At 38.3% G+C, this 24,940-nt stretch overlaps 1 protein-coding gene across 1 annotated transcript; it reads left to right on the top strand.

Moving 5' to 3' along the window:
- The first annotated feature begins 584 nt into the window (after positions 1–584).
- On the top strand, positions 585–24,940 carry Clul1 (clusterin like 1). The gene is made up of 7 exons (XM_046438511.2): positions 585–705; positions 1,768–1,916; positions 7,110–7,277; positions 9,497–9,929; positions 13,896–14,033; positions 20,615–20,829; positions 24,646–24,940. Exons 1-7 carry the CDS (start codon positions 600–602, stop codon positions 24,832–24,834), a joined length of 1,398 nt encoding a protein of 465 aa, XP_046294467.1. The 5' UTR covers positions 585–599; the 3' UTR covers positions 24,835–24,940.

Genomic DNA, 24,940 nt, shown 5'->3' with positions numbered 1-24,940 from the left:
TGTGGGCCTCTGTCTTTAACCTCCTGAGTTGCTGGGATTATAGGCATGTGCCACCATGCCCAGAGTCCAATTATATTTAAAAGGAAATTAGTTATCTGAGACAAAATCTAAATGTGCACTATTCATATAGCATCACAAGTTTTACAAGAAAAGCAGGAGAAAAATATGTGAGACTGTTTTTCCTTCATAAAAGAGTAAAGCCTAGTAGTGCTGAGGCAGAAGGATCATAGGACTTAGAATTTCAGTGACGTATTATAATTAACTCTGTCTTAAGAGATGTTTACCGATGACAAGAAAATAAAATGGGGCTGTGATACACAGTATCCATTGCCTCAATGTTCAAATACATCCAGGACGACTTTATTTAACTGTCACAAAAAGTGTAAACTAAACAGGGACCCCAGGTTGTTGTTTTTTTAACTTATATCTTAACTTTCCCTATGTCCCAGGCATATTAACCTAAGATGTCTAAAGTCATAAAGAAAAATTGACAGAAAAATGCTTTGGAGCCCATGTGTTTTCAATTGATGCCAACAGAAACTAACCTCATAGAAGACACGTGATGCAGTTTATTTTTCCTTTGCAGTAACAGCAGGAACATGAAGCCACCACTCTTGGTGTTTATTGCGTATCTGCTATGGCTGAAGTGTCACTGTGCACCTACTTGGAACGACAAAACTGCCATCATCGGTGAAAACCTGAAGAGTATGTTTGGTTTCTTATCTGTGCGGTGTCCTGTTTGCATGTTTTCCTATCCTGCTGGCATTTATAGTGACTTATAGTGGCTTATAGAGAGATAACGGCATCCACTACATCTCACTGTGAGAAGTTCTCTGGGCACTTAAACCACGTCGTCATGATGCCAAACATCTGGATAAAAATAGAAAATTCCAATCAAGTCTCTGCAAGCGAGTGTTCCCATATCCAGATGTTTGCTATCCTGTAGATAAAACGTGCCTGCTTTTTTGACTGCCTTTTTTTTGGTACCATCCAGATGTTCGGTATCTTCTCAGCACTGCTTTAATGAACAGTGAAATACTTTTCTAGCATTTAAAGAATTTAAACCATTAGAGTAATCTGTGTAATTGTTCTTAAACGAGCAAAAGAATGGGTTATAATTACACTCAATCTGGTTGTTTCTGTGCATTGACTTGTGACCTTTCTTAGTGACACAGGTTTGGGGTACTTAACCACTTAGACGAATAAATTAGCTAAAATGGGGCTGATTTGGAGTCTATAATTAAATTCAGAGGCAAGAACAAGCTTCTCAGGAGGCCGCACTGGCTACTGAGAAGAAATAAAGACAACAAAATTTATACCCGCTTAGGGCTTATGAAAGGTGGGAAAGAGATATCCACTAGGTTATGAAGGAATCTTGTTGTATGAGATTCTTTCTTGGTTTGATGACTTCTTGGAAGGTAATTAAAATTGAAAAAGGGAAATCGTTCATTGTGTTTGAAGTCCCCACTTGAGACCTAAATGGAAGGGAAAAATGGATAAATGAAAATAAGGCCTGCAAAAAATGACAAGAACGAGGTTAAATGAGCTCTGACTTGTTCAGGAGCTTTCAGGTAAGGGACAGAAGGTATTATCCATGTGGCAGCTGACAGATAATGCATTACAATCTGCTTTCAAAATATGAATCTATAGAACAATGAAACCTCTATTAAGGAGACATGAAATATTGGTGAACTCATTGTTTAATAATCTAATCAGATCTTTAAAAACAAACAAACAAACGAAAAACTCCTGCAATGCATCTTTCAGGTTTTTCTGAGGCTGGGGAGATAGATGGAGATGGAGAGGTGAAGAAGGCTTTGATTGGTATTAAGCAGATGAAACTCACGATGGAAAGAAGAGAGGAAGAACATACCAAACTAATGACAACCTTGAAGAAATGCAAAGAAGAAAAGCAGGTACCATAATTAAAGAAAAAACAATCTGTTCTTTTTTTTATTTTTTACTGTTTTGGTGCCTTATAATTATACATAATAATGGAATTCATTATGCATTATTTGTACATGAATATAACACTTTTTGGGGGGTATCAGGGATTGAACCCAAGGATACTTAACTACTGAATCACATCCCAGCCCTTTTTATATTTTTATTTAGAGACATGCCTCACTAAGTTGCTGAGACTGGCTTTGAACTTGAGATCCTCCTGCCTCAGCCTCCCAGGCTGCTGGGATTACAAGCATATGCCACCACACTTGGCTTATTCTTAGACCTTTTTGATTTAGGATATCGAGTCAAAAGTGTTCAGGGAACTTGGGGGCTAGATCAGTTATCTCCAACATTTTTTCATCTGCCATCCCTATAACTAAAAATGTGTTAGCACTCACTACTAAATATGTGCATATTATTTTATTTGTAAACTAGATACATGAATTGCTACCATTAGTATCTCGAGGTACAACATGTATTTTGGGTGAGGTTCATCATCAGATCCAGATTTCAAAATAATCTAGATATTTTGAAAGTCTTAGCTGACTTGCCAAATCTGATTAGCTCATTATAGTTTTACTTTGTCATGTGGCCAACACAGAGCTCACGATGAAGAGTGGTCAGCTCTGTCATGTGCTTTTTATGCACTTACACTTACATTATTCATATTCATGTTTTAATAGTCCAGGTCTCCCTCATCCCAAGAATCTTTCTCTCCATTTTGTGAGGGTTAGTTTAGTTACAACTAGATAATAAAATTCATTGGTCCACCTGAATCCTCTCAAACAGGGACTCATTACAATTTGTTTCAAAGGAACAGAGAGAGAGGGAGCCCCCGCCAGTGTTCCAGAATGTGAAAGAATCCTTTTCTCTGGAAGACCTCACAGTTGACTACGTGCAGTGTCTGACATGGGCACTCAAGAGAGCACCAGTGTACATTAAATATTGCATCAGCCAAATCCGTTTTATTTATTTATCTTTTGTGGTGCTGGGGATTGAACCCATGTAAGTCTAGCATTCTACCATTGAGCTTCACCCTCAGTCCCTCATCTATTTTTAAAAATTCAAGTACAGCTTTACTAAATAGCTGTAGTTCACACTATGTCTTTTACCAATACAGAATACACATTTTATATAAATGTCTTGAAAGATGTTGAGAATTGTTCATAAACTACTGTAAAAAAAAAAAAAAAAACTCTGTAAATTTCTAAAATATAGGACTGGGTTTGTGGCTCAGGGTAGAGGCCCTGGGTTTGATCCTCAGCACCACATAAAAATAAATAAATAAAGGTACTGTGTCCAACTACAACTAAAAATAAATAAATAAATATTTTTAAAAAATTGTCCAAACTATAGACATTACATACTCAATAATTTAATAAATTAAACTGTTAAATAACAATTAACATAACACTCAAAAAATTACATTTTTTAAAAAAGATTACCTTCCAACATTATCCTTAATCCAAGATGAAATAAAAACTCTAACAAAAATAATGTCAAATTGTGGCAAAATACAAATAATATAAAATTTAAATTTACTATCATAATTTTGTGGGGGGGTGCAGGGAGTTGAATCCGGGGCCTCACATGTGCTAAGCATATGTTTACCACTAAGCAAACCCATCTTGGTCATTTTTAAGTGTACTGTTCAGCAGTATTTAGTTAAATACATTTAGAATGTTGCTCAATCAACCTCCAGAATTCTTTTCACTTTGCAAAAACCCAAAATCCATGCGTATTAAACAACTACCCAATTCCCTTCCCCATATACGTGTTTGTGTACTTCTAATACATATACACATACACACACAAACATTTCAGTGTTGGAGATCAAATTCCTCCATCTATTTTCAAATTAAAAAATACAAGCGGAGTTCTAACATTTCCTACCTCTACCTCTACACATACACCTATAAAGTTGGGGGTCAGTGAATTCCAGCTAACTGCTCACATCTCTTCCCTCCCGAGCATCCTGGCCTCTGAGAGTCCATTAAGCAACTAGAGCAGAGTCTGACAGGCTGACCCCAAAGCGGTGTGTCAGCCTGTCACCAGGCCAGTTAATGCTCCAGCCACACCTACCACCTGGAGTCAGGCTGGGTTCCTGGCAGGGAAAGGAGATTGCCTGACCAGCAGCTGCAAACCCTCCTCCCTTTGGCAGCAATTAAAAGATTTTGAGGAAATCTAAAATAGCTCAACGTCAGGACAACATGGAAGTCCCTCAAGCTGGGTTCTACCCTGGTGGGCTTGTGAGTCTGGCCACCTGGGAATAGTGACGCTCAATGTCATTAACAGAGCTTTTACAAAACACATTATCACATGGAATGCTTCAAACATCTGGGTAAACCATACTTTCATTTTACAGCTAAGAAAACTGAGGTTGGAGATGTTAATTAACACGTTACTCCAACGTTGAAAGGCATGATCGGGGAGAAAGCCAGCAGATGTGTGCATGCGGGACTCGGTGGCTTTGTGTTTTTCTCAGTTGCTGGAGCCTCCTGGCAAGCGAAGGCTGTAGTACTAGGAAGAGAATATTCCAGTTAGGGGTGGATCAAGTAAGCAAATGTTGGTTTCAATTCTGGCCCCAGCAACTGGGAGAATTTCTATTTATTCTTAAAAACCTACTTAGGACCCAAAAGCTTACTGCATTTGGGCACTCAATTAAAAAGTTAATGGAGCAGAAGGTCTTTAACCCTGAGTCTCTCTCCCTGAACTTACGGTAAACCTAGAATAAGGATCAGTTTAGCCAAATTATGACTTGGTAAATATGGGGTTGGCACACCCAGTCTCCTGGTACTGAGTACCACCCGTCAGGTGACGTGACATCATCACAGTCCCATGCCACTCCCCCCACCCATTAATATTGATTGAGAGCATCTGAAACTTACTAAAATGAGAAAGCCACAAGTGGCCCATACTGATTTGTCCCCTATGTCAGGTTCCTGGGTATTTTGATGAGCTGTGAACTATAAAAATAGAGTTCTAGCAGTTGGGGAGGCTGAGGCATAAGGATTGCAAGATAAAGTCAGCTTCAGCAACTTAGTGAGGCCCTAAGAAACTCAGCAAGACCCTGTCTCTAAATAAAATACAAGAAAAAAGGGCTGGGAATGTTGCTAAGTGGTTAGTGCCCTGGGGTTCAATGTCTGGTACAAAAAAAAAATAAAAAGAAGAAGAAGAATATAGTTCTAAACGTGGACTCTGTCCATGTCCATGGGTGGAACATTTAGGAGAAATAGAAGGTATAGTAAGATATTCCTAAACCAGAGATCTACTTCATCCAGGACATTTCATTTTTAAAAGTTGGGATGTGTAATTTGGTCAATGGTCTTTGTTATGCTTCTAAATGGGTGAGTGAAAACAAGTCTGAGAATAATGAATTGTAAGAATGTGCTAATTGACTTGCTTCTTTATATCATTTAATACAAAAACCTTAAAAGGGAGCACGTACTATTATTCCAATTTGCTAATGAAGAGATTAAAGTTTAGATATATTAAGTAATTTGCCCAGGGATACACTGTGAGTATAGTTCAGAACTGGGAATACTGGGATTTTGATTTAAGGGGATAATGTGCAGAATATTTAAAATTGGGACTGAGAAAACTCACGAGGTATTGTTGCCTGCTGGAGTGAAACAACCATTCTTAAGAAGATGTAGGTTTCCAACATTGTTCTGCAAAGCCCAGGGGCACACACACACACAGATTCTGTTTGGGTCACCATGTGCATTTGGCAGCCTGGGCCCTGCTGGTTTTCCAATGTGGGTGGTAACAAATGCTACCTGGCTCAGCACCAGAACTCTGCAATGAGGCCAACTGAAAAATCCAAGCCAGACAGAGGAAATGTGGAAGACTGTCAGAGCCTGGGTTCTTTGGGCTCAATATGCCAGGATAGAGTGGTTTCTTTTTCTTTTCCATTGTGTTAAAATAATGTACAATAATTTTTGTTTTGTACTGATATTGAACCAAGGGTGCTTAACCACTGAGCCACATCCTTAGCCCTTTATTTTATTTTATTTTTTTATTTTGAGGCAAGGTCTCACTAAGTTGCTTAGGGCCTCTCTAATTTACTGAGGCTGGCCTTGAGCTTGTGATCCTCCTGCCTCAGTCTCCCGAGTCACTGGAAATACAGATGTGTACCACTGTGCCTGGCAATAATTTGGTTTTTAAGTACCAAAACTTTTTTCCTCCTATAGGCATTTTTCACTAAAGGGAAAGGCCTTTAGTTCTATCTTTGTATGGACCAGTCAATTATGCTCTTCATCCCCTTAACTTCATCTAAGGCAAACAGGGAGTCAGTCTTAAAAGCCCACACTCAGAGGGAGGCCAGGGAGCTAGGCAGGGGCACAAGAAGAAAGGCCTGATGTGCTATGAAGGCAGCCTTTGGGGACCTCCAGAGGCCAGGCTGAGGCTTTCAGGGACAGGTGCCCACTGCACTGGGCTCCTTCCCACTGGATACAGGACCTGGCCCAAATACAGCCAGCACCACAAGGGGGAGTGCTTGGAATACACAAGAGGAGAATGAACAATTCTCTGCAATTCGAATGTTAACTCAATGGGAAGATACAAGAACTATACTTTCTTGTAGTGTATGAGAACATGCAATAGTTAAAGGCAATATCAATGAAATAAATAGATATCTCATCTTTATGAGCCTTACAGACCATCTTCCACATCCCCCATAGACTAGACATGCAGAAGACAGGTAAGAATGTAAGTCACAGTGGTCCCCCCAGGTAGGGGTGACATCTTTATTGTTGGTTCACCCTCATCTAGTGTAATGTCCATCCACATAGCAAACACTCGAAAAATCCTTATCGAACACATGAATGAACACATGAATAACATTTGCACAATCTCCAATAAAAACCAATCAGTGCTCTTCTCTTAAACAGAAAGCGCTGCAGCAGATCTGTCAGCGGCAAGGGGCCTGAAGGAGGAAGGAGTGGTTTAGAATACACACATTTTTTTTTATCTTTGTTTTATTTATTTATTTTATGTGGTTCTGAGGATCGAACCCAGTGCCTCATGCCTGAGAGGCAAGTGCTCAACCACTAAGCTACAACCCCAGCCCCATACACACATTTTTTAAAGAGTGGAATCAACTAAGGCACACAGAGAATCATGAAATGGAAATAGGACTCGTTTCTCTACTTTTTAATTAGGGGGCTGTGAAACTCATGAATGAAGTTCAGGAACATCTGGAGGAAGAAGAAAGGTTATGCCAGGCATCTCTGGCTGATTCCTGGGAGGAATGCAGGACTTGCCTGGACAGTAACTGCATGAGATTCTATTCAACCTGTCAGCCTGGTTGGTCCTCTGTGAAAAATACGGTAAGAGGAAAAGAGAGCTCAAAATGTCAGAGCCCTAAAGGCATCTAGATCAGCTTTTTAAAATACATTTATATTAATATTTAGAACAGAGATGCCCAACTGGTATCAGCCTTTTGTCATCTAGACTCTAACCCAAATGCTATGAGCCACCATCTGTGTATGTACAGCTTATAAGTTAGAATAACCATTCAGTATTTATCCTTCCTTTTAAGGATACCAGAAATACCCTCTTTCAGCCTTGTATTTATTATTCACCAAGTTCCACTAGACTGTGAGCTCTTTGAAGGCAGGGATCATATATTCTGCCTTCATTTGAGCATTGTAGTCATCCAATAAATGTTGGTCTAATCGTGTTCTTAATTATACGACTTCAGTCTCTGATTCAATCTGCTTTCATTTTTCTCCACGAGAGGCCACATATATGAAGACATTCTCTGCCTCCTCAATCTTTTTGAATGCACACATCCTCTTATGTGTAACACATGCACACATGTGGGTGCATACATACACACACACTTTCATGTCCCCTTTTATCCATATATGTCCTAGGGAACTGGCATGTTTGTGTTTTGCCCCTTTGGCTATCTTTGGGGCAGAGGGAATCATAGAGGGTGGTGACCTGAATAGAATGAGCTTTGCCCTATAAAAGGCTCAACTGGCCTGAATTTTCCTCCTCCCTCATGAAGTGAGTAGAATATGAAAACTGACTAGAATTTCACTCTTCTAGTAGAGCACTCACTAATTAGAGGATGCTCCTGGCTTGGCAGTGCCATACTCAATTACAAAGGAGAACCCCTAGGATAAGGAGTGTGCCAAGCTAATTTGTCTCCACTGTTGATTGCATCTGCTTTATTTTAAAAGCCACTGTCATTGTCTAATACACCAGAATATGGTTGGATGAGCCCTGGCTGGAAGCCAGGAGATTTGAGACCTTATGAATATTTCTCAGGGCTCTCAAGTATTTGTTGTCTTTTGTCTTTTTTTTTTTTTTTTTTTGCATGGTCCCTCCATGCTTCCCAGGCTGGTCTTAAACTCCTGGGCTCAAGTGATCCTCCTCCCCAGCCTCTCGAGTAGCTGGGATTACAGACATGCACCACCTTAACCCAGAATTAAAGTCTTGGTTTTGGGGATGGAGCCAAGTAAACAAAAGCTGGCAGAGTGAAAGGCAGACAGCTCACCCAGATGACTTTCTGGGAAAGTCACAAGTTCTCTAAAAATTCCTGGAGAATACTTTGAACAGTAGTGGGTGGTGCTATGGCAGTAATGTTCAATAGCCGATAACCTTATCACTAGCATATGAAGGCAACTCTGGTCTGCCCAGGATTCTGTGTCAGAGATGAAGAAAAGCACCCGGTGGATGCTGGAAAATCTTCTCCCATTGAATGATACCCAAAATTCTACAATTAGGGCTTCATTCTTTTGACTATAAACCAGGAGGGCTCCCATCATTGCTAATAAGTAACCATCCCTAAATAACCTATTAAGCTATATATGGTATCTATAATTCATTGTGGATGTATTGATCTTTTCCTTTCCATTTATGAGGCGAGAAAAAGGAGAGTATAAAAACATTAATGATATTTCATTAAATAATTTTGTTTTTTTTTTTGGTACCAGGGATTGTACCCAGGAACACTTAATCACTGAGTGAGCTACATCCCCAGCCCTTTTTATATTTTATTTTGAGACAGGATCTTACTCTGTTGCTTAAGGCCTTGCTAAATTGCTGAGGCTGGCTTTTGAACTCATGATCCTTCTGTCTCAGCCTCCCAAACCACTGAGATTATAGGCATGTGCCACTGTGCCCAACTCACTAAAGAATTAAAAAAAAAAATGAAGACAAGTGAAGGACAAGAGCCTTCTTCACAGTTTTCTGACAATTTTGATGGTGCCCTTGAGGCAACAGCAAACCAACTACTGCCAGTGCCTCAAGTTACAACTGCTCAACTGTATTGTGAACTTGACCTTTCTAGACCATCAGTGGGCAAACCTACACCAGGAGGAATTTCAGGTCCTATTCCATAGAAAAGTCAAAGCCAGGGATAAGAGTGTTGTTAATACATTATTTTAAAGTTGATCGCCTTTTCCTACCTTGCCCAGAATGGTTCTTGATTTGGAATGACTACTTACTATAAACTGACATTTACTTTTGCAATAAGAAATAGTCCGGAAAGAAAATCAATTTTTATGGCCTGTCTGTTCCCCACTCCACCCCACAGGTTGAGCAGTTTTTCAGGAAGATCTATCAGTTTCTGTTCCCTCTCCATGACGATGAGCACAGCCACCTCCCCAGCAGTGAACAACACACTCAGGAAGACGCCCAAGTGACCCAGATGGAGAAGGCGTTCCTCCAGTTGACTGCGACTGCGGAATCCCTCTTTAACAGGAGTCTTTACGTCTTCAAACAGATGCAGCAAGAGTTTGACCAGGCTTTCCAATCCGATTTCATGTCAGAAACCAACTTAATGGAACCTTACCTTTTTCCAGCTTTATCTAAAGAGCCAACACAAAAAGCAGATCTTGGCCCAAACTGGGATATTCCCAACTTCTTCCAGCTGTTTCGTAATTTCAGCCGCTCTATTTATGAAAATCTCCGTGAAGCAATTACCCATACTCTGCGTGCAATAGAAGATTCACCAAAACATGACGAAGGCAAGTATTAAACGATCACTTTTACTTAGATGTCTATGCTGCAGGCAAATTTTGTTTAGCTTAGAAAATGGTAGACAGTTTTGAGTCACTCTTTAGCATTTCTTGAACTGACAATCTGTAGATAACCAAAGTTTCAGAGCCTCTTAAAAGGAGTTTTGAAGTCAAACACTATCCTTCTCCCATCATTGTTAAGAACTCTAGTGCTATTTTCTGTCTTTGGAGCAAATTTTCAAAGCTAAAAGAAGAAAATGCTATTAGGGTGAGAACTTGAAAAACACAGATCCCTCTTTTCTTTCTTTGATGTTTTTTGGTACTGGGGATTGAACCCAGGGTGCTCTACCACTGAGCTACATCCTCAGCCTTTTTTATTTTGAAAAAGTCTTGCTAAGTTGCCCAGGCTATCCTTGAACTTGCAATCCTCCTGCCTCAGCTTCCCAGTCGCTGAGGTTATAGATGTGTGTCACTGGGCCTGTCTCCTTCCTTTTTAAACTCTCACTTAAATAGAGACTCATCTCTATTCTATTTGAACATCATGGATTTTCTTTAAAGTTCCTTTAGGATCTTCACCTCCCGTTTTGTAAAGAAGCCTAGTCTCACATGTAACTGGTCAAATTCAGTGTTTTGACTTTCCTGAGTCACTACTATAATTCCCGAGATCATAAAATATTTGCCCCAAACTGGAGAAGATGCTCATAGGCAAATCCCAAAATACAGAAATAGAAATTAGATATGAATTGCCTTCTCCTAATACTAACCATGCCCGCATAATATTCCATGTTGGGAAAAAAATCCTGCTTTATGTTTCAAGGCAGGGGCTATCTTCTCCAAGCTTCTATGGAGTAACTTAGCATTTCAGAAATGAGCATTACTGTGTGGACGATCTCTATTTCCTTGGACTTATCTCTTTGAAACCACAAGGTCACATCAAAGACCTCTCGACTCTGAAATGAAAAATAAAATGGGCTCCTTCTGGCTGACTATTTTCCACTTATATCAGTAGTAGCTGGCAACATGTGGATCAGATTCTCAAAGCTGCTATGCATAACATAACAGGCTTCAATAGAGGAGGGGTTTACCCCACACATTTCAGAAACTCAAGCCAGAAAACAAATCCTTCAGATTCTATTGTTCCATGAGCAGAGAACAGCCATCATCACTGGAATTGTTGGGCTCTATTTCAGGGGGGTCTGGTGGATTTTTCTCCTAAGTCAAATATTTTGTCTGGTGTTCCATTCTGAGGTTCCAAATTCATCCAATATTTAGGAGAAGCATCTGGTCAGTGGATTAAATATTTCAGTGCTGGGGTGCTATCACATATATTTGTCTGATCTTTTAAATAAATATCAATTGTCTTGGAATAACATTCTGAATGTGTTTATTGGAACAAAATGGCAACTCTCCCTTCATATTGCATAGCGACCTTACATATGTGCCAGGATTAGGACTGATTCAGACATATCCAGATCTAAATAATCTCCCCACTACTGCAGCTCCCTCCGACCCCATTGACTTAGTAAATGTGGGTCACCACTATTTGCCTGAGCTTCCTTCTCCTTCACACATCTGGGGACCAGTCCCCACTCTCAGCAACGCCCTCTATGCTGGCCCCTTGGTACCACCTTTACCTCTGTGATAACCTGGATATCCAGGGTCCTCTGTAAATGCAAATGTTAAAAATAAAGTGGCAAACAAAAAAGCTTATGTTTCACTAGTATACTCTTCTTTCTCCAGTATCCTTTCCCTTGCCAGACAGTGTATAGAAAGCTCGGCAGAGGAAGTGTTTTGGTCTCAGATGAGCAAATGTGGACTATCTGTCAAGAGAGTCAGGCTGTAGGGTATTTGTAAGTGGTTTTTGTCATTCTATTAGGTGGTTGGGAAGGAATAAGTCTGTTGTCTCTAGAAAATCTACCTAATGAGGAGACATTTTGAGCTTTGCTCCTTGGTAACGAGCTGAAAGATGTCTGCTCAAAGATATTTACTGCTTAATCCCCGAAACCTGTGACTCTGTTGTGTTATAAGTCAAAGGGAAAGCAAGGTTAGCAAGGGGTTTTTAAAAACGTTTATATATATATAAAATATGAATGAATATATATAATCTGGCTGGGTGCAGTGGCGCACAACTGTAACCCCAGTGGCTCAGGAGGATCTCAGCATCAAAGCCAACCTTAGCAAAAGCAAGGTGCTAAGCATCTCAGTGAGACCCTGTCTCTAAATAAGATAAAATACAAAATAGGACTGGGGTTGTGGCTCAGTGGTCGAGTGCCCCTGAGTTCAATACCCAGCACTCCCCCCGACACACAAAAAAAGATTGCTAATCTGTTGACTTTTGAATTTTAAATTTGGAGATTATTTTTAATTATGGGTGGATTCAATGTAACCACAAAGCTCCTTAAATGTGGAAGGGGGAGTCAGAAAATAATTGTAGAGAAAGCAGCAGGGGAAATATTTCATCCTTCTTTGTTGGCTTTGAAGATGGAAGAAGGGGGCCTCAGCAAGGGAATGTAGGTGTCTCTAGAACTGGACATGGTATAAAAATAGATTCTTGCCTAGAGTGGCCACAACAAACTAGCCTTGCTGACACCTTGATGTTTGCCCATTGAGGCCCAGTTCAGCCTTCTGACATAGAGAACTTAAGATAATAAATTTGTGGTAATCTGTTATAGCAGCAAGAAGAAACAAATACATACCTCTGTCAATTACAGTAGTCAAGACTGACTACTGTGTGTCTGTCAACCATCATGGATGGGCCTTATTGGTCATAATCATCCTAAGAGCCAAAATTAGAAAAATAGCTAAAACTAACTAATGAACAACCATTCAAAGGAGAGAGGAAATAATGTTTAAAACCTGAAATATTTTGATATTTCATGTTATTTTTTAATTGTGTTGACTTTATATACATTGTTAATTCTCCTAGGAAAAAACCTGTTTCTTAAAAATTGATCTGCTTTAGGTATTTTACTAAATCATAAACCCACTATTTATAACTATATATTGCAAAAAAAGAATAGTAGTATAATAAAAGAAATGCATACCACCCAGTTTAAGACATTGCCAATATCTTTGGAATTCCCATGTACTTCCCAATTATAATTTTAAATTTTTAAAATAATTATTAAAGCTTTTGTTTGGGTTTGGTTTTAATGGTGCTAGAGCTGGAACCCAAGGCTTCAAGTATACTAGGCAAGCACTTTACCACTAAATTACATTCCCAGCCTTAGAGGATTTCCTTCCTTCCTTCCTTCCTTCCTTCCTTCCTTCCTTCCTTCCTTCCTTCCTTCCTTTTTAATAGATGTCTAAAGAGACAAGTGGTTTACAAGCACTTAGTTACTTAACCCTATTGATATTAGAAATAAAAATGATAAAAATAAGACACACTGGGACTGGGGTTGTGGCTCAGTGGTAGAGCGCCCGCCTAGCATGTGCAAGGTGCTGAGTTCGATTCTCAGCACCACATAAAAATAAATAAATAAAATAAAGGTATATAAATAAACAAAATAAAGGTATATATATATATATATATATATATATATATAGAGAGAGAGAGAGAGAGAGAGAGATACTAGCTTTAAAATAATTCAAATGTACAAAGGAATAAAAATAAACACAACCCACCCACAGTTTCCCATCCCATCCAGTCCTTCTTCTAAGAGACATTTATTAACAATCCCTCATGCTGCTTTCTAGCAAATGAAATCACATGCATTCATATGTGTGTGTGTGTGTGGGTGTGTGTGTGCATGTGCTAATAATAAATTCCTAGTAATCAGATTCCTGGATTTGAGGGTGTGTGCAATCTTTAATAGATGTCAAATGGTCCTAGCACATGATTGCAACAATATGTGCCCTTATGTTTGAATACAGAAAAAAGATTTTGACTGGTAAGAAAAAGCAAGGACATCGTCTCCTGTTGTTTAAAGTGCAAACTCTAATGACACTAATGTGTAAATGTTGTGTTCCCTGCAGACTCTGACCAGGGAGGACTGATTTCAAAGACGTTACCTGAGCAGGACAAAGGACCGTGTGGAGAACTTGGACAAAATTTTTCTGGATGTTTCAGATTACAAGAAAGATGCCAAAAATGTCAGGATTACTTATCAGAAGGTAAATAATTATTTTTTCCAGAGTTTCAACAGTATTTGGTTAAAATCTCCCTTTCACAAGTTTTGTGGATTGATTTGCTTTCTTTCAGGTTCTTTTCTGCACTCTCATTTCCACCTGGCAGCATTCATTGTATGTAGGTTTATAAATTGTTATTTTTCAAAGTATGTTGATTCACATTTTTACTTTCTTTAATTCTTAATTGTTCCTGTGAGACTATCATTATTATTATTATTATTATTTAGTTGTAGATGGACACAATAACTTTACTTAGTTTTTTTTTTTTTTCAAACATGGTGCTGGGGATCAAACTCAGGGCCTCACATGTGCCAGGCAAGCGCTCTACCACTGAGCCACAACCCCAGCCCTCCTATGAGACTTTTTATTTTTTTATTTTATTTTATTTTTTTAAAGAGAGAGAGAGAGAGAGAGAGAGAGAGAGAGAGAGAGAGAGAGAGAATTTTTAATATTTATTTTTTTTTTAGTTTTCGGCGGACACAACATCTTTGTTTGTATGTGGTGCTGAGGATTGAACCCGGGCCACACGCATGCCAGGCGAGCGCGCTACCGCTTGAGCCACATCCCCAGCCCCTATGAGACTTTTTATGATTAAAGACCAAGCAAACACTAATATAAGCAAAAGAGAAAAACAATGAGCAAATTAGGTCAACTCTTACCACAAAGAAAAAGAAAATCCACCAATGAAGAAAAACTTCCCATTAAATAAGTTAATTTTTATCCAAGTGAGTTATTATTATCTTTTTTTTAAGTAGCATTAGCTCTTTCCATTTGGTGGGTTAATTGACCAATTAGTGTTTGCTTATTAATTTTCAGTATTGTTTTACTATTGAGCTATATCTTCAGTCTTTGCTTTTCTTTCTTTCTTTTTTTCTTTTTGGTTTTTTGAGACCACATCTCACTAAGTTGCTAGAACTTGTGATCCTCCCACCTCAGCCTCCCAGGTAGCCAGGATTACAGTGTGCCATGACTACTGCCTTCCCTGATGGCCTGACTAGTTAGTATTTAAATAGGAAAAGTGGCTCTTTTTTACAGCTCCCAGCAAGCCTTTCCCTCCCAGATTTGGCCAAGAGTGACCTTCCCCAGGCAGGAGATCCTTCCTCCTGTCCTCCTCCCTTCCTCCCTTTCTCTGTCTTCCTCCTAATAAAGTTACTCCTCTCATCCCAACAGAGCCAGGTCAAAATGTTTCTTTCTAAAAAACAAGAAGAGCTTTTGGTTCCTATGCTTTGGCATTTTATCTTGCTAAAGGCCTAAGGAAGAACATTTTAAAAGTGTGGATAATAACTGGTAGAAGGAGGTTGGAAGATATAGTAAGAGCAACACAAATCAGTACCTTCATAAAGTATCCTTCCATACTAGCTGGCAACTTTGGGTGAGTCACTTTGTTATCTAGGACTCAACTGAGTAGTCTTTAAAGAAAAATTATTCTCCAAAGCAATTTCAGAAAAGACGGAATCATAAGTTGCTAAGTATAAAATAATAGCTCTTGCACCTTTCATTTCCACCCAATCCAAAGACCACTGGAGTAATATTTACACCTACAACAAGAGCAGCTCCTTCCAACCAGTAGAAATTCCTTTGTCCTCTCATTTGCTTTCTGTCCACAGCCCTCTAACAGTGAGTAATGTACCTAATTTAACTGTTTAGAAAAAAGGGAGAATACGTTGTTCTGATCTTGAAAAAGCTAACATAAACTGGGAGTGGCAGTGTATACCTGTAATCCCAGCAGTTCAGGAGGCTGAGGCAGAAGGACTGTAAGTTCAAAGCTAACCTAAGCAATTTAGTAAGGCTGTAAGCAACTCTAAATAAAATATAAAAAGGGCTGGGGATGTGGCTCAATAGTTAAGCACCGTTGGTTTCAATGCCTGGTACCAAACACACACACACACACACACACACACACACACACACACACACCATATATCGTTAGATATACCATAAGACTAATAAAGATTATTTTTAGGTTTTAAGATTAAGGATGAGAGCTTTGGTTGTGGCTCAGTGGTAGAAGGCTTACGAACATGTTTGAGGCACTGAGTTCAATCCTCAGCACCACATAAAAATAAATAAATAAAATAAAGGAATTATGTCCATCTATAACTAAAAAAATTTTTTAAAAAGATTAAGAATAATTTTTATACTCCTGTCTGTGTTTTCCAAACTTTATGATAAACATACATGTGTTTTATATTCTATAATATTAAAAATCATTAGACATATCTTAATTTTGTTTGATTTTTTAACATACTACTACTTTATTTTTGTGGCACTGGGGATTGAGATCAAGGTCTCACACATGCTAGGCAAGTGCTCTTACCACTGAGCTACATCCCCATCCCATGTGGTGCTTCTTTTACTTAAATACCCTGCTTTGGTTAGGGGTGTAGCTCAGTGGTAGAGCATATGCCTAGCATGTGAGATGTCCTGGATTCCATTCTTATCACCACAAACAAAACAAACCCCACAAAACCCAAATCCAACCCAACTCTCTCAATCACCCTGTCCAAGGTATCTTGTGCTTTACCGATTAATATTCTCTACTAAAGAAACTGGTCTTCAATCTCGTCATGCAAGTTAATTCACTGCGGAACTTCTATACATTTTCATACTTTGCAACTCAAAAGGAGTGAGGTTCCCATTCTAATTTTTGTGTTCAACTAAATAACTAAAAGATGAATGTAATAGTCTATCAAATATTTGGGTGCTTATAATACCCAAATATAGTCAACAACACCCCCTTTCACCCTCTATTTGAATATCACCAGCCTGGGCTCTTCTGAATTCTCTGGTTGGATGGGCTTATGGGGATTGGGGGGTGGGTTCCCTGGGCTACAGGACAGAAGCCAGGATTGTTTTCTCTTCTTCCACTTTGTTCCCTCTCCTCTCCCTCCCCCCTCTGCCCTTCTTTTGAAAGCAGCATCCATCCCATCAAGGTACTTGTCTGTTTTTCTACATCCCTCTCAGGCCAAATGTCCTTTCCATGAACACATCTATCCCATCTTAGAATGTATATCAGAAAAATTAACATCTAAAATCTGTCTTGATGGGGCTGGGGATATAGCTCAGTTATTAGAGTTCTTGCCTTGCATGCATAAGACCCTGGGTTCAATCCCCAGCACCACCAAAAAAAAAAAAATTGGGGGGGCTGGGGATGTGGCTCAAGCGGTAGCGCGCTCGCCTGGCATGCGTGCGGCCCGGGTTCGATCCTCAGCACCACATACAAAACAAAGATGTTGTATCCGCCGATAACTCAAAAATAAATATTAAAATTCTCTCTCTCTCTCTTTAAAAAAATAAATAAATAAATAAATAAAATCTGTCTTGGTAGAAAAAGTTTGGAAAGCACTGCTCTTCGATGGTTTGACTATCAACTGGATCTTATTCCTCCTAAATTACAGACTGGATGACTCTTTGGGCTGCTGTTTTTTCATTTGGAAAAGGAGAGTAAAACATGTACTGCATACAGATCTTTTGAGGATTAAATAAGATGTCTGAATATCAATAGTTTTTATTATTTAAGTATTTTGGTTTTTCAGTTGCAGGGTTGCATATAAGATTGTGTAAAGAAGAAACAGAAAATGTTATATGTTTTTATAACAGAAAAATATATGTGAATAAATGGACCACTGACAAAAATCACCCCACTCAGGCAGCCCATCTATGTATCATTAACATCTATTTATTTCCTTCTATTAAGCTAAAGGAGTTGATGAATAATCTGTCCCTGCTTGTCACAAGATAATAACAGGAAAAAATCAGATAATATAAATGTATCTGAGAACCAATACATACCAATGTTATCCATCTTCCCATTACTTTTTTTTAATTTTTATTATTAGTTGTTCAAAACATTACATAGTTCTTGACATATCATATTTCATACATTTGATTCAAGTGGGTTATGAACTCCCATTTTTACCCCGTATACAGATTGCAGAATCACATCAGTTACACATCCACTTTTTTACATACTGCCATACTAGTGTCTGTTGCCTTTCCTATCCTCTACTATCCCCCCTCTCCATCTTCCCATTACTATAAAAATGCCTGAGATAAATCTTATAAGGAAAAACAATGTTCATTTTGGCTAGTAGTCCATAATTGATTAGCCCCATTGCTTTGGACCTGTGACAAGGTTCCACATCATGATGAAAGTGTATAGAGTGAAATCTCTTACCATGTGGCAGGAAGAAGCAAAAGAGAAGAGACCAGGCAGACTCCCAATGATCTAAAGATTTCTCACAAGACCCCGCCTCTTAAAGTGTCCACCGCCTTTGGGCTGGGAGCCAAGCCTTTAACACAAGGGCTTTTGGGGGATATTCCATGTCCAAACTATAGCAATTAGCTAATGGATACTGTATACATCCGGTAATATAGCATAAATGCAATGTAAGTTGATTGTTACAAAGGTAAAATATAAAGAAAGGATAACCTAACATGCTCCCATAGTGTTAAAAACTTATATTGTAAAATGCAATGTTATATAAAGAACAATTAAACAAAAACTCATGTGCCTACAGCCTAGATTAAAAAATACTTCACTGAAACAGATGAAACCCCACATTGTCTTCCTCCATATCACATTCTCTTTGAGTATCCTCTCAAAAGAAAGTAGCTATTTTAAATTTGGTATTTATTATTTCTTTGTATGTATGCTCTTATCATGTATTTATTTATATAATACACATATATGTATATGCATACACCATACTTAGCCATATTTTTTAAAATTTTTATATTGCCAGCCAGGAGTGGTGGTGCATGCCTGTAATCCCAACAGCTCCAGAGGCTAAGGCAGGAGGATCACAAATTCAAAGCCAGACCCAGCAACTTAGCAAGGTCCTAAGCAACTCAGCAAGACCCTGTCTGTAAATAAAATACAAAAAGGGCTGGGGGTGTGGCTCAGTGTTTAAGTGCCCCTGGGTTCAATTCCTGGTATAATATATATATTATGTTGTCAATATATATATATTATGTTGTCAAAGTGTATGTGTATGTGTGTGTGTGGGTGTGTGTATATATATATACATACATATATATATATACACACACACACACACTCATATATACCAGGAATTGAATCCAGTGTTGCTTAACCACTAAGCCGTATCCCCAACCCATTTGTTATGATTTTATTTTGAGACAGGGTCTCACTAAGTCCTTAGGGCTTCACTAAGTTGCTGAGGTTGATCTTGAACTTGCAATCCTCCTGCCTCAGCCTCCTTAGCCTCTGGGATTGCAGGCATGTATCACCATGCCCAACTTCAAAGCATAATTTTTAAACTTAAAAAAATGATTCATATATATATATATATATATATATATATATATATATATATATATATATGAATGTCAAAATTAATGTAATTTCTTATTGAGGGGAACTGCAGAGTGTTAAAGCTAGTTCAAATGAGTATAAGACACTGAAGTATTATAGTCAAGAATAGACAAAATGCTGAAATAAGAATACAAAGTTAGATATAAAACTAGTTAGTACATTAGAGAGCAACCATAGCAATAACTTTTGTAGTTATCTTTTCTATCAGACTAGACATATCTGCTAGACAAAAATCATTTGCAACTTTTCAATCCATAATTTATATCTAACTTCATAGAGTCTGGCTCTAATCAACAGTGTATAATAAAGCCAATGAAGGATCATTTCCCTTGAGAAATGAGGGATCTGCAGGTGGGCCTCTGAGATAATGCCTCAGTATGACCCTAGAAGGACATGCAGCTGTTCCTGAGCCTTATTCCCAAGTTCTGGATAACTTTCCTTAACAATATAAATATTATTCTTATTTATTCTCTTACAACTTTTTCACTCGGTGTAGTTTGTGAATTTAGCCATGTGAATACACATGGCTCTAGTTCATTAATTCACTGTTATATGTTGGTCTATGTAGTAACATCACAATTTATTTATCCATTCACTAGTTGAAGTACCTTTAAGTTGTTTCAAAGTTTTGTTATTACAAATGGCTCTCCTATATTTGATCAAACAGTAATTTTGCCTCTTCAATAGATATTTGATACTTTCTTCTAAGACTAAGCACATAGCTCTAGTTATAATCTCATGTCTGATAAATACAAGATAAGTAAAATATTTTTCCAAACATCACTAGTCATGTTTTCACAGTTTACTATATACATTTTTGGTCCTAATTTTAAGTGTTTACCAGTAGGGTTTCCTCTTTCCTATGCCAATTACTGGTACTGGACTTTCACATCCAAATTTAAAACAGTAGTTTCCTTTTAAGGAGATTAAGAGGACATGCTATGAAGGGGCACAGCAGGATCTTCTTCTGCTTTAGTAATATTTCTTTTTCCTTAACATGGGTAGTTAGGAATGTTGTATTTACAATACGAAGTTCTGTTTCCAGCCTTGTTTCTATTATATAAAACCATATCATTAACTGGATCCCCTTGGAAACCAACACGGACAATATGAATGGCCACTCATCAGAACTGCAGGCACAAACTAGGAACTCTCTGAGATTTAAGCCCATGTCACTCACCACCAGGCTCCAGGGACTTTCTCTTTTACCATGTGTCTTCTTTACTAGACTGTCCCAATGTGGCTGACCTACACATAGAACTGGATAAGGCCCTTAGACTGGTCAATGTGTCCAATGAGCAATACGACCAGGTTGTCCAGATGGTCCAGCATCACTTGGAGGACACCATGTATCTGATGGAGAAGATGAGCGAGCAGTTTGGCTGGGTGTCTGAACTGGCAAACCAGAGCCTAGGAGCTGAGAACATCTTTAATTCAATAAAGGTAATGGCGAAATCCAGAGCAGGAGAGCAGGTATGGAGATTATGTGTGTGTACTTTGATTCTTCCATTAGTTTACTTAATAATTATATCTGAATATGAAAACAAGTGGGGGAGAATATTCCTATTTCCATTGTGATTATATTCAGGCTGACTTGATTAATGAGCTACATTAGAGAACAAGAAATCCTATTTCAGAAAATCAATTTAAAACACAAAATACTTTAAATCAATTTAAAATGAAAAATACTTTCTAATCCAGTGATGGCTAATTCTGCTCATGGTTTTAGGACTAGAACTGATGGAGGTAAACCTGAAGGAAAACTAGACAATGTCATTTTTTTTGGAATTTTTGGCTTTTTTTTTTTTTTTGACAATGTCATTTTGAAGGGAGAAGACTTACAGGTAAAGCAATTGAAGTTCAAAATTTGACTTTGAAACAGCTGAGAAAGTTCCTTAACTTTTTTAGGCCTCAGTTTTCCCCTTGAAAAATAGAAATAATAACAGCCACCTTAAAATATTTATCTGTAAATCTAGTAGCATAAGTTCCTTATGCAAATTAAGAGTTTTGTTAATTATAGTTCTTATTAGTGTGTGTGTATATATGTATATATTTTGGTACAAAGGATTGAACCCAGGGGTATATTACCGCTGAATTATATACCCAGCCCTTTTTATTTTTAATTTTGAGACAAGGTCTCACTAAGTTGCTAAGGACCTCACTACATTGCTGAGGCTGACCTGAAACTTTTGATCCTTCCACCTCAACCTCTTGAGTGGCCACTTTCAGACATTCACCACCACACCCAGCTAGTCTTATTAGTTTTTGACATAATAATAAGCTGCTGAATTATGAGTTACCTTGAGAATTATGTCTATTTAATTTAAGTTTAGTTTATTTATTGCTGTGCTTGGGAACAGAACCTAAGGCCTCACATATGCCAGACAAGCCCTCTATCACAGAGCAAAACCCCTGGCTGATAATGACACACACTTTATAAATTTATTTTCACATAGAAAGACACTGTCATCTTAAGTTGCAGCTATACTGACTCCCACATTCAATCAAGAACTCTTTGTTGCATTAAACAGTGACCTACTTTCTTTCCTCAGACAGGTACCCCCATAACCAAACGTTACACGTTAATTACATAAATGCACCATGGTGATTCCTGATGAGGTTTGTATTCAGGGGTTCCTAAAAACACCTGAACACAAAAATCACTAGGCTGAACAATTAAAGATGCAATATTCTGAGCAGCATGTGATGTTGGCGCCCTACCCAGATCCCTGGGCATCTTTTTTTTTTTTTTTTTTACCAGTTTCCACATTGCTGACTACTTCTCCAAGGGATTTCTTCCCTCGGGGCTACTGAGCTCCATCCATCTCTGCAGGATGGAGCCGGAGGCTAGAGGTCACCTGAAGCCATTTCCTTGCTTAGTTGCTCCCTCTTCTAGTTTGCTTTTCCTCACCCCCTTAACAGTGGTCCCTGAGAGCGTCCCTTTCAATCACTCATGTTAAGATCTCCAGCTCTGCTTCTTGGGAATTTGACCTGCTGCTCTGTCATCCAGCTCTATTTCAACCCACAAAGTTTGGTCCATGCACAGCTTGAAAAATAAGCAAAACAAGCACATTTAAAAATAAATAAATTCACAAAATATAAGACAGAAAAGAGTAGCATGCAGTGCATTGAGTAAGTCATATGCATGTCATAGAACTTTCATTTCCAACATGTGTGTGAGTGTGCAGATATATGAATATTTACACACAAATGTAGACATGTGTATTTTGCGTCATAATATAAAATGCATTTGTTATTGCAGACCATAGCCAAAGGGTGCTGAAAGCCACTGTTCCTGTCGCTACTGATTCAAATTCTGTGATGCTATTAGGTCACACTCTAGGAGGGCAAAAGAATTCAATGTGTTTAATTATCCTCACACATATGGACTTTTGGGTCAATGAGAAAAAGCTTGTCTTAAAGGATGAAATTTTAAGAAAATCTTTATCAGTGCTTTCAACCTTTAGAAAGCTACAGTTGATGTGTAATTTTTTTCCAGGCATTATTTTCCTTTCTGTACTTTAATTTGCTCCCGTTCTAGGGTCTCTGAGTAACAATAGCAGATTTATCTGAAGTTCTTTAGATTGATAACAAAGGTACCTATGTATAAAAACCTCCATATAAAATAAAATTATGGTTTTCAATATATATCTTTATGATAACCATCATCACTAAAGAGCATTGACTATGTTTTGGGCAATGTTCTAACAATTTTTCCTATATAGTCTGACCATTTTATTCCCCTCAGTGATCATATAAGGTAATGTCTTAGTACATTTTTTGTTGCTGTTACAGAATACAGAGACTGGGGTACAGTATGTGCTTAACATGCATGAAGCCCTCAGTTCAATAATTCCCAGCACCATGGGGGACCCAAGCATGAGTGATTTATAAAAAAATAAAAATAAAGAGGTTTATTTAGCTCAGTGTTCTAGAGACTGGAAAGTTCGAGATCATGGTGTGAGTCTTCTTAGCTTCTAGCGAGGGCCATGTGCTCCTCCACATGGGAAGGGGACAGGGAAGCAGGCGTGCATGTAAGGAGAGCACATGGATGAGAGACACCAGGAGGAAGTATGAGGGAGAGGTGCCAGTCTTGCTCTATAACTTCTGCTCTGGTGGTAATCGATCCAGTCCCTCTGGACCTAACTTACTTCCACATGACCTAATCACTTCCACTACTTCTCAATAAAGCTCTGCTGGGAACCAAATTTTAACATCAGTTTGGGTGGGGACAAGCCACATCCAAACCATAGCAGGTAAGCAGTATTATATTCCCAGTGTTTCAGATGAGGCACAAGAGACGAGAAGCAACTGGTACAAGGGTAGCTAGTAAGTGGGAGAACTGGAATGCAAACTCAAGCAGGTCTATCTGGACCTGGTTCTTATTTAATCATGTAAGGGAAAGTGCAAACCCATAAAATAGCAAGCATTGAAGTAAAAAACATTCAGGTCCTGGTTGTAGTTACAGGTGTGTTTACTTTAAGGTTATTTATTAAACTAGACATAAAGGCTTTATACAGTTTTATGAATATTATATTCACTAAAAAAGAAGGGGAAATCTTATGCAAGCCATTCCTTTATAAACTTGAAAACTTATAAAGTTACTGACTTCAACCTGGCCTCATTTTTTTTGCTTTAGTTCTTCTGATAAGGGTATTTATTGAAAAACATTTTCAAAATAGTTCTCTTCAGATGACAACAGGTTGCATGTCAGTTCAGTGCCATGTAAATGATTGAAATTGAAGCATACACACTTGAGAATTCATTAAGAGTAACTGATGGGCATTTCACACATATATCCATACATTGTGAATTTCCTAGGAAAACTCAGAGCAAAACTTTGTACTTCATATTAATACCAGTGGCACAAACAAAAGTCATTAAACATTTTATCTGCTCACTTCAGTTTTCTGGTTCCTATTGTGGTTAAGTCATGCCATGTGGCAAGGCGGGACCAATGAAATATGAGTAAAAACGATAAGGATTATTTCTAGGATACAACAGTGAAAAGCTATGTATATTCTTCCTCAGCTGAGAAAAAAAAGACAGGTGTTCAGGTGCCTTAGCCATGAGATGATGTGCTTCTATCATCCAGGTGTCTATATAGTGTAGTGCCCTTATAAGGGACATGTAACAAGAACAAGAGATAAATTTTTGTGATATGAAGTCACTGGAAATGTTGGGACTAATTTGTTCCCTCAGCACAACTTAGCCTATCCTGACCAATGTATTAATTTTACTGTACAATCCTTCTTCTAGGTAGTTCCAAGAGCTCATGAAGGAAATTCTTCCAAACAAGATGACCCAGTGGTAGAATCAAGCATTCTGCCTTCCCCTAAGTCTGCATTGGGGATTCCTCTTGAAGAAAGTGCTGAGAGTTCCAACTTCATTGACTATGTAGTATTGAAAGTTCTTCAGCATTTTAAGGAACATTTTCAAACTTGGTAAGCAGAGTGCCTGATTAAGAATGCTTTGACAGGAATAGATGATTCATAAAAGGAAAAAATAAAACCAGTTTTAAAAATCTCTGGGAAATATGTTCAACTTCACAATA

The sequence above is a fragment of the Marmota monax genome, unplaced genomic scaffold (genome assembly GCF_021218885.2).
Source record: "Marmota monax isolate L192 unplaced genomic scaffold, Marmota_monax_Labrador192_F-V1.1 WCK01_AAM20220418_F8-fsc00232, whole genome shotgun sequence".
In the NCBI taxonomy this organism is placed as follows: domain Eukaryota; kingdom Metazoa; phylum Chordata; class Mammalia; order Rodentia; family Sciuridae; genus Marmota; species Marmota monax.
Note: the sequence above shows the minus strand (reverse complement) of the source record. Positions and strands in the feature narration are given on the sequence as shown.